Raw genomic sequence first — 10,117 nt, forward strand, 5'->3', positions numbered from 1 at the left:
CAGGCGGACGTTCACGGTCAGGACTTCGAGAACTGGCTGGCGCTGCGTTTTCAGTGTGTGTTCGAGCAGCGAATATACATTTATTTGAAAAGTTTAAAATATAAAAGATAAAATAAAGATCAGCCAGTTATGTCTAAAAAAAATCTTTACTTTAGACATAATGTCATATTAGTCCAAATTCTGTAGTTTTCAGATCTCAGAAAATTTCTTCGATGCACGGGAAAAAGAGGAGGAATTAAGTTACAAATCACAGAGTTTTCCCATACCAAAAGCAGTAACTGCCAGGTTACGCTGCGTATTTTCAACAGATCTGTAAAATATAAAGAAAACCTAGTAAATCTACTTTTATCGCAGTTTCTGATCGTTTGTTGGCACTTTTGTGACCGCTAAAGACTGGACTGGCTTTACCCACTCGCGCGTTACGAATGATCGCTGCCTGCAGAGTAACGCTGCCGTGGGAAATGGGCGTGGGCGCTCCTCAGCACGTACCCTCCAGTTCTTTCCTTTAGAATAGGTCCGGTATGCCAGTCGCCTTTTTCCTCATCAGCACCAGAAAAACACCCCACCATAAAAAAATTATTTGATTTGATGGGACCTTCATTTAAGCAAGCAAAAGAGCACCAAAAAACCAAACCAAAACAACCATTTACTTGATGTGGACTCTCCTCCAGCAGCTCCGGAGGTGGCGAGAGTCTCTCTTTTGGTAAAGAAAATGTTTGTTCTGTGCCTAGTTGACATCCTCTCACCCAGCTTCCTATTTCAACCTTTTACCTGGGCACTGCAAAGAAAACGAGGCTGCTTCTGCCCGGCCTCTGTTAAGCGTTTAATTCATTGTGGAATCCCCCCAGCACTGTGCGTTCTCAGGTGGAAGAGAGGAGCCGCTTCCTTCCTTCGCTGATGAATCTGCGGAAGGAGTACGTGTTTCTGAGGAAGTGTAGATCACAGGGATGCTCATTTCCGAATGTTTGTAGACTTTGGTTTTTGGAAAGATATAATTTAAGTTTATTTGGGGAGGACTAGATGAACCAACTTGGCAGCTGCACTAGCTTGAACTAATGTTGATGATATGAATATGCACAGTTATTCACATACAAAGTTCTGAAACAGATCTGTTAAATGTGATAAATTTTCAGTGAACGTGACCGCAGAAGTGGGGATTTGTTGTTTGTGCTGTATTGAGGTAGATTACTGTAAAGGGATTAGTATGCACAGTAACACCCACTTCAGAAAATAAACCAAACCCAGCGGGATTGTTTTCTTAACCCAGTTAGCTTTGAAGAGAGAGGAAAGAGGATAATAAGTGATTTTTTTTTTTTTTTTACTATCCGAGTGTTTACTTGAGGAAGATGTCCAGCAGTAACTCCTGCAGTTTTCAAAGGTTGTCCACACACTCCTCAAACTGAAACCAAATTACAACCATCGTCACCACCCACTGAAGCGACGTAACGTGGGATCTGGTGGGATTTTGTCAGGGACTGAAAAGCACGCACGCAAATGACACAGAACCGTAAACACAGATCCTGGAAAACTCTCTGAGGAGCAGGGACAGACAGACATGGTCTGCACGTGAGATGGTAAAGACGAGTAACGCGGCGTTGTACTGTTTTTTTTTCTTTTTTTCCTCTCACATTTAGAAGGCCGGTGTTGTGCGTGCGTCCTGCGAGCTTAGTCTCAGCACGTCCTGTCCGTCTGCCACCAGAGGCACCGATTCGGCACCGAACTTTTAGAAGGTCTATCAGAAAGATGCAGCGGAACAGGCTGATTGTGAAGCACCTTGTGAGAGATACCCCCATTCCTTTTGGACATGAGACCACGTATCAGTGAGACGTTCGTGTTCTTTTTTAAAAAAGAAAAGTCTTTTCAGTTTTTCACAACATTCTTAAAGTTACTTGAACTGGCAACTTGAAAATTTGAATGTACTGACTATAATGAAGTACTAATGTATTAGTAATTGACTTACGGACTCGTTAATGATTAAGGTAGACAATAAAATATACGCGTATAGGCAGAGTCAGAAACCTAGACAATGAAAGCACGCCAGACAACGTAAAGCGAAGCGGAGGCAGCGGGGTTGTGTGAATGGGAACGCCCTGGAGGCCCGGGCCGTCATTCTGAGGGGCTGATGGCGTGAGATGGCAATTCGGACCTGCTGCACAGGCGAGGCGGTCCCTGTGCCGGTAACTCGCTGGCGGCACCTCCGACACAAACGAGGCGCGCACTGGCTGCAGCGCGTAGCGAACAAATGGCAAGAGTCAGGTCTCGATGCTGCCGTCATGTTTCTTAGGCACACTAGGTCTAGCCACTGGAATGTGTTAATTAAAACACAAATACCAGTTTCTCATCTTTTCGGTGTTCTTTTTTATTATTTTCTTTAGGTTAACAAAGTTTTCACTAGCAATCAGCGAACTCAGAAGTTTTGAGTTCTTCTGAAGGGTTCACAGCATCAACGTTTACTTCTAAATCAGGGTCCTCTCAATGTAAAACAACACGTATGTCGTTATCGTGCCACAAAATATTTCCTGTCACCCCACTCGAAGATGAGTATGATTATTAACCAGAATGCAATCCTGTGATCAAATTAGCCTAGGAATGTAACAGGAAAAGAAACCACACCTCTAACCATTCCGACCGCAGGACGAGAATTCACCGTTTTCTACAGTCATATGGCTGCTGTAGAGTCCAAAATACTGAATTTTTTTATACAAACATTTTTGCAAGAAATGGGTTTCCTGGTGACAGAATATGATTTGTGACTAGATGCCCTTTGTTGCTTGTGATCATAGAATTTTTTACTCAAGTTTTATATTTTTACTCAAGTTTTATATGTGCCGCTTTTGCTGAGGACGTAAAGGTTGTGTAAATGTGCCCTTTTGGTATTTAGCAGGTAACTGTGGATCACAAACCTATACTATTAAATGCATTTTTAAAGATACGCTTAGGATTAAAAAACACAACAAAATTCCTGTTAATTAAGAGGTATTTTATTCCAAAATTCTACATACCAGAAACAACTCGATACTTGCGTTTTTCAGTTTCTCCAATTGTAACATTTTGAGATTGTATACATATATAGAAAAATACAACCCAATAAAATCAATTAAATTTGGATTAGGATAAAAAGAATGAGTCGAAAATAAAACCACAGCTTAACAGCTATGTATTTGATATCAGTACAAAATTACTGTGCCACAACACCCACATATATTTTTTTGCAAGATTTATAATTTAATAAAAATAAGGTGACTTCAAAATGTCTATTGCTCTCCTAAAATGTACCAAAGACCCTTGAAACAAGTTCATAGTTACCGAAAACTTCCATTTATATTACAAGTATTTACTACGTGATTAAGAAATCCAAAATGCAGCACTCTCGTTAGTATGTTAATTGTCTGCTTGTGCAAACAATGCTCTACCGGTTTAACGTACGAGCAAAAAGAAAAAAGGCAAAAAAATTCTATCAACAAAGAAATGAAATGTTACATTTTCGACATATTTATATCATACCAAATGCAGGTTTCCTTCATGGACTAGGAAGGGCCACCGAAGCCCGTGACAGTTTTTTGAAGACTGGCACGCTACATCAAACCTTTATTTAGTTTGCAAGAGCCAAGGATCAAGTTAGTCAACATTAATGCAGCGTATGTGGAGAAGGTCACTGCGGGAAAAGCTACGTTTCCTCTGTTCTGTAAAACCGCGACACACGGGGAAAAACGAGACTGAAATAGCAAATACCGTAATACGGCATGAAACAGTAGTAGCGCTACAGACTCAACCCCTTTTCAAACCTTCCGCAGTGGACTTGAAGAACATCATACCAATTCTTAACTCAAGGGCAAGCAACGGATACGCTTTGGAATACACATCATGTTTCACCCAACGTGGGTGATCAAAACTCTGAATACCGTTCATTTACCACCCCGAATTTAACGCGCTGGTTTTGCCGATGTCCTTAAAAACGCTGACTGTTCACCGCGAGTCAACGAGGGCTACATCCCTTCTTAGGCAAACAAAAATAAAGAGATGACACGGCAGTGAGCTAGATCTGATCAGGTTATATTGCCCTGGGGAATTAGAAGATGGAGATTCAGTCCCAAAGAGTTCAGATCCCAGCTCCAGTCAGTGACAGTTACTGGAGCTCAGGGTGTAATCACAATCTAAACCGCGGGATTTGTTTGTGACAGGAGGCCGCTGCCAAGACTGAACTAATGGGTTCTTCCCATCCCAGGAATGATGAATGAACACTGCCAAATCAGCCCTCTGCTGTGAGGCTCAGCTACGGCCTGCCTCCACCTTTTGATTTTCTGGATTTCCACGTTCCTGTTATAAAATGCTGTTTGTTTTTCTCACCAAGAGCCAGCAGCACTGAACACCAAGGGTCACGTTCCAAGCCAGCTGCAATGAATGGCAGGTCTTCTGACTGCACTAGACTGTAGGATGGGTCTTAGTCTGGACCAAAGACAAAAACCATCTAGACTTTCACCTGGGCAATACTGCTCTGGGACTGTGAGGGTGTAGGAAAAAACGCTGCAGGGTCTGTGCCAGGGTGACTAACGGCAAACAAATGCTGAAAAAATGCAAGTGCAACAGAAATCGTTCCAATCACCAAGAACGTGCTGACTGTAGCTGAAGTGTTTTCAAAATATCTGCAAGAGTTTACCTGAAAGACTAGTTAAGCATGAAGAGATGTTTAGAGACAACTCCTCTTAAAAATCTTTGCTTGGAACACGTTTTATAAAGAACAAGCATATATAATACACTTTGTTAACGCTTCCACGTGCATTATGTGTCTCAAAGATCACCGTGTAAACCGAAATTTAAAAAAGAAAACCGGGACACAAAACCCTAGACTCGATGCTGACAGCTGTGGAGGACATTTCCTCGAAGGTTTCGACTTGTGTTGACAGACGTAGCCCACATCTGACTTTGCAGTCACGCTTAAACACAATTCGGTAGTTTCTTGGAAGAAATGTAAACCTGTAAGTTAGGTTCCTTGCTCTGCATTTTCTAACTGTGCTGAAATACAGTAATAGGTGATAAGAATTTGTCACATATTGATGGTGAGATGCTGCAGTAACTGCAAATTGGAGTATTTACATAATTTCCTATTTCCCTATAAAAGATACAGCTCTTTTAAAATGGTTCATGGTCTAAATAATTACATCACTCTTGATTTTATAGTCATAAAAATATGCTTCTGACACAACCTGCAAAAGAGGACTGATGTTACTGTACTCGTGCTTTTTCTAATGCCTGCAGTTTGCATCTTACGCACTTCAATTTTGACTCAAGGTATTAGTTTCATTCCCAAATACATTTTTAAAAGTTTCTTCAGAAGTTTTAACATCATTCTACAATATTTCCTATAAGAATACATCAATGCCTGTAAGTCAGGATGAAATTGTACTGACACAAGTACATTAGTAGTCTGTCATCTTATTGCTGAATCTAGAAATAATGGTGAGAAATGTTTCCTGCACCCCCGTTCAGGAAAACATCCTGTTCAGAATCTTCCTGAAACACGTATGTTACTTTAAACTGAATTTCGGGTGTTATACCTATGTACACTAAGCAACCTGTATACTCCATATGCTACTGTTTTGGTTGGGTTTTTTTAACTGAACTGACACGGGAGAAGCAACTATTTGATTTTATTCTCCAGCAGAATGAAAGAAAATAAAAATCTCTTAGAAAAGTCTTACTCTATTGAACTGCAATAAATGGAAGAAACTTTCCACAGGTGCAGTAGTTGTACCAGTACAATACACCTTTCTAATCCTGAAAATCAGCGAAAGGAGCATTTCCAGTTGCCACAGTAAAATTAAGATGCAGTCAGCACTGACACTAACGACGCTAGGGGATCCCTTCCACGTGAGCTGAAGAGATCTTGACCGCGATCTTTTTAATTTTACTTTCCTTTTCTTACAATGCCTAGGCATGCAAGTAGTCTAATGAATTTCGAGTCCATAGTGTGTACATGTAATGAAAGCACACATGTAAGAATTAGAGCTATAATCTGTCTGGCAGTCTCTTAAACCTCTTACCCTACTAAGATTATGACTGGCTAAAAACAATCTCCTTACATACAGAGAGATAGTTGACAAAGGGTGAGAACTAGAACCCTACGTAAGTAACTGGAATTGTGTTTTATAAAAAAAGTCACATTTTGAGGCCAGGATCAAGACCTGACTCCTGATTCTTTGCTATATTACTAATAACAATACTAGAAGTAAAGACAAAAGTGAAGTGTTGGCCACACTGAAGACCTTGGCAGCTCAGAGAAAGGGGAATTACGCCCTGTGCACTCGCATGTAAACTAATTTTCTGTAAACAAATAGTCTGGAACAAAGCCACGTAAGTAAATGGATAAATATGCAAACCTCTACCTGACAGATGTCCTGGCGCCCCCAGACTTTGTGCCGTCTCTCGATGACTCAAATGCCATCCTGCTTCAGTGAGTAAGAACAGACTCGACAACGAAAATCTCAGAGAGGATGCAGAAACGAGAGCCGAATCGAACCGTTCCCTTCAGGTAATTCTGGGCACTGCGCTACTTATGGGAGAGGTACAGCCTTGAACAGAAACCCCACCATACAAAACCAAACCAGAGGTTTTGTCCTTCTCAGAGCCTGTCTACACAGAAATCTCACTGCTGTAATTACAGCAGAGTCGTCTTTTCTGTATGTAGCTGCGTGCAGAGAGTTTATAATGGAATTTATTCATTTTTGGAATAGAGAATAAACGAATCCCATATAAGGTGCCTTTGTAAAGTTTGAATCTGACCACTCCAAGATTTGTGCCACACAGCTATACGTGGCTGCAAGCCAAACCACCTCCTGGTCTGCAGTTTCATGTCTACTGAAATGCACATCATCAACGCTGCTGTGTTTTCCAGCAAGTCTAAGAAGCTTCACTTTACCCATCCTGAGGGAAAGAAGCTAAGAATAACACACACCCATGGCTTGAAACCACTGAACTTTGGGTACGGTTAAAAAAAAAAAAAAACATCAATGGAATGAAATATTTAGCGTCTTTTCTGGAAGCGAACATAGCAAGACGCCTTGTGCAGTGAAATGTACCATGAATGAACGAAACAAGCCAAACGAACCTTCCCTTTTCACACCCTTTCGCATAGCCTGGAATACCGTCCGCTTCCTTTGACCAGCTTCCTGTTCCCTCAGGGCGGGTGGCAAGGCAGCGTCAGTGGCCAAAGTACTGATGTAATCTAGATGTATTTGGCTGGCAGATAGTGTAGTTGAAACAGGTCCTAAGTTACTCCATCCCGCACTTGGACATGGTCAACCCCAGAACATGAGAATTAACAGCTTCCTCGCAGTGCATCAGGTAACACGTCACAAACTGCTCCCTCCATTGTTTCGTCAGAAACTGAAATTCCACCCAAGTAATACACGGAGTGGACTTCAAACCCTGTGGAGGTTTGACTGGTGAACATAAAGGCTATGATCTTCTCATCACACCATCCAACATCTTGTCCCTGGCAGTACCTGAGCGGATCCGTGCTGCCAAGAATTCCGTGGAAATAGACAGTCCAGACTTTGGATCTTGCCCTGAGTCTTTACACTAGGTCCCATAGTAAGTACATCATGCCCAGCTTTCTACTGCTCACCTCTGCTTCTGTAGGCTCTCCCTAGAGTAAGAGACCTAGGACCCGGAGTACGAGAGCTGTAAAGTCTAGAGGGAAACCACAAGACAGGTGACTGAGCAGGAAGGGGAACGGGCATGCAGAACGGGTATCAGACGTGAATGATTCCACTGAATAATCACTTTCCTGTTTTTTGAGCAGGAGGAAAATCCAGCAGAGCTACCGGGTTGAAGAATACTCTTCAGTTTTGTAAAACAAGCTACGTTCGCTTTTTGTGCAACTAGCTTTCAAAAGCTAGGAAATGAAGTGTAGTGTACTCCAACAAAAACCGATCGAAACCGAACGCGTAATCCGGCAAGCATCTATGGGAGCTGTTGGCTTTTGCTGGCACCAAATCTGCACAGCAATTCACGTACAGTCTGTCTGTAAATCAGAGAAGATGATGTCTCCTACACCGCAAAGTCATGGCGCTACGTATTATTTTATTTTAACACACACAAGTCAGTGCAGATGTGTTAGTCACGTGTATGAACATAATACAAAAAAGGAGGATTGGAATATATTGCTTGTATTTTGTACGTGCTGATACCTCAGGAGACCAGCAGCTTTGCAGTCATGAGTGTTTTTCCTTAAGGAAAGGGGGAAACCAGTATTCGTAACCAAGACGTAGGCATTTTAAAATTTCAGAACGTCTTACAGATAAAACTCTGCTTAAGCTTCTGATGTTCCTTCCCCGTTCTCGTGTGGTTGCAGTTGTTCTCTTTCTTGTTCTTCCTGAGGTGGTCTCACGCGTTTGAAAAAGCCCATCTATGATTCAGAGAACAATAAAGAAATTGCTTTGTGATTTTCAAAACATACGCACATCCCTTCTCTTTCCTCCTTGATCAGATCTTAACCAGTTGGTTATTTGATTTCTTTTTCCCCCCCTCCTACTTCTTTTCCTTATGTTTGATCTCTGAAGCCAATAAATATCAGTCGAAAATTCAACTTCTTCCTGACAAAGCTGACAAGTTTTTATGGTTATTCAGATGATTAGGGGACCAAGGATTCCTGCAAGCTGCTGGTACTATTTGGAGTAATAAATCACTGCGTTCGGGGAAAAAAAGAACCCATTGAAGCCCCAAATACAGTACTTACCCTGTACATAACAAACACGAGAACAGCCAAGAGCAATAATCCCGCTAGGACAGCCAAAATTATAACCCACACCGGCACAGGCACAGGCTGTGGCTGAATGCCCCACGTAATATTTGTAGTAACCTAATAGGAAGACACAATAAATGACACTTTGCACAGCAGTGACACGGCAAGTTCATCCATGCAGTTTAAGTCTTGGATGTCTTCATCCTATAGTGTTTAAAACAATGGTAGTCCCCGTAAATTAGTTTTGGTCTTCAGTGTGAGTAAACAAAGACTTCACTGACTCAGATTAAATAGGAATTTAAAGTGAAATAAAAACAGGGGGTTTCGGGCGGGTGTTTTGTTTGTTTGATTTGGGGGTTATTTTGCAGTCAGTGATAAATAATTCTGTAATACTTGAAGATCTTCAGGAAAAGTGGAGGAATTGGGAAATATTTGGGTATTACAAAAAAGAATTCAATGCTTTTCCTTTTTTTCCTAAAAGGCAGCATTCCTTGAAACAATCATCAATTCCACAAGGCGTGGAAAGGAAAAAAAAACAGTTAATAACAGGCATTACAAACCATACTAAAAAATAAATCAATCAGTCCTTTTCAAGCCCTTTCTTCAGATCTTTTATGCCATAGTGCCTACCAAAAAACTGTTCCATTTGGCAACCCAAATAAGTGGCCTATACCTTCCCTTCTGTTTGTGCCCTGTCTCTTTTCTCTTTAAAACCCTCTAGGGCACGGATACCCTTTTTGTTCCACATTCACAAAGTAATTCGCGTAACTTGCTAAAGGTCCATTATTCAAGCTCTAAGTGCTACCTCAGTAGAAGACAATTTTCAAGTAAAACATTTCTCTAACGACAACGGCATTAACGAGGACATTAGGACTGTTGGCCATCATTGATTCAGTTTTCAGTTCAGCCTTTAAAGCTACAAATACTGTTAACTCTAGTTTTAGGACAAAAATGTTTGTCGTAACTTCAACTGCAACACTGAAATCAATATATGAATCAAATCCTCGATAAAGTTACAGTTATATCAAGCCACTGAAAAAGCTACTCAACGATCATTGGTTTTGTCCTAATTTCCAAGTAATTCTGTATCGTAGCTGAAGCCGGATGTCAATGACTTACTACTGTGGAATTGTGGATGTCTTCAAAGGAAAGGTTTTTATAAGGGAACTCTATAACATGGAAAGAAGCAGACGATTTGAGAGAATAGGAGTGATTCTGGTTTTCTTTCTGTGTAAGAAAAAACATAGTTAGTATTGCATGTGGATACAAAAATCACTTTGTGTTTCAGAGGCAAGAACAGAACCTTCATAGTTACTCACATTCATGAAGGTCTGGGTCCAAAGGCGTGATTTTAAGTACAGTATTGCACTCTTT

At 41.1% G+C, this 10,117-nt stretch overlaps 1 protein-coding gene across 1 annotated transcript in view; it reads right to left on the reverse strand.

Annotated features, from left to right (window-relative positions):
* Nucleotides 1-8,311: 8,311 nt before the first annotated feature.
* The window catches only part of ITGAV (integrin, alpha V), a 41,592-nt gene continuing 39,786 nt past the window's right edge, over nt 8,312-10,117 (reverse strand). The window contains exons 29-32 of the mRNA XM_010142737.1: nt 10,063-10,117; nt 9,863-9,970; nt 8,738-8,860; nt 8,312-8,407 (exon numbers count right to left, since the gene is read on the reverse strand). Coding sequence (XP_010141039.1) covers nt 8,312-8,407; nt 8,738-8,860; nt 9,863-9,970; nt 10,063-10,117 — 382 coding nt within the window. The remainder of the gene's footprint in view (nt 8,408-8,737; nt 8,861-9,862; nt 9,971-10,062) is intronic.

Source organism: Buceros rhinoceros, unplaced genomic scaffold (genome assembly GCF_000710305.1).
Source record: "Buceros rhinoceros silvestris isolate BGI_N320 unplaced genomic scaffold, ASM71030v1 scaffold8439, whole genome shotgun sequence".
NCBI classification, from domain to species: Eukaryota; Metazoa; Chordata; class Aves; order Bucerotiformes; family Bucerotidae; genus Buceros; species Buceros rhinoceros.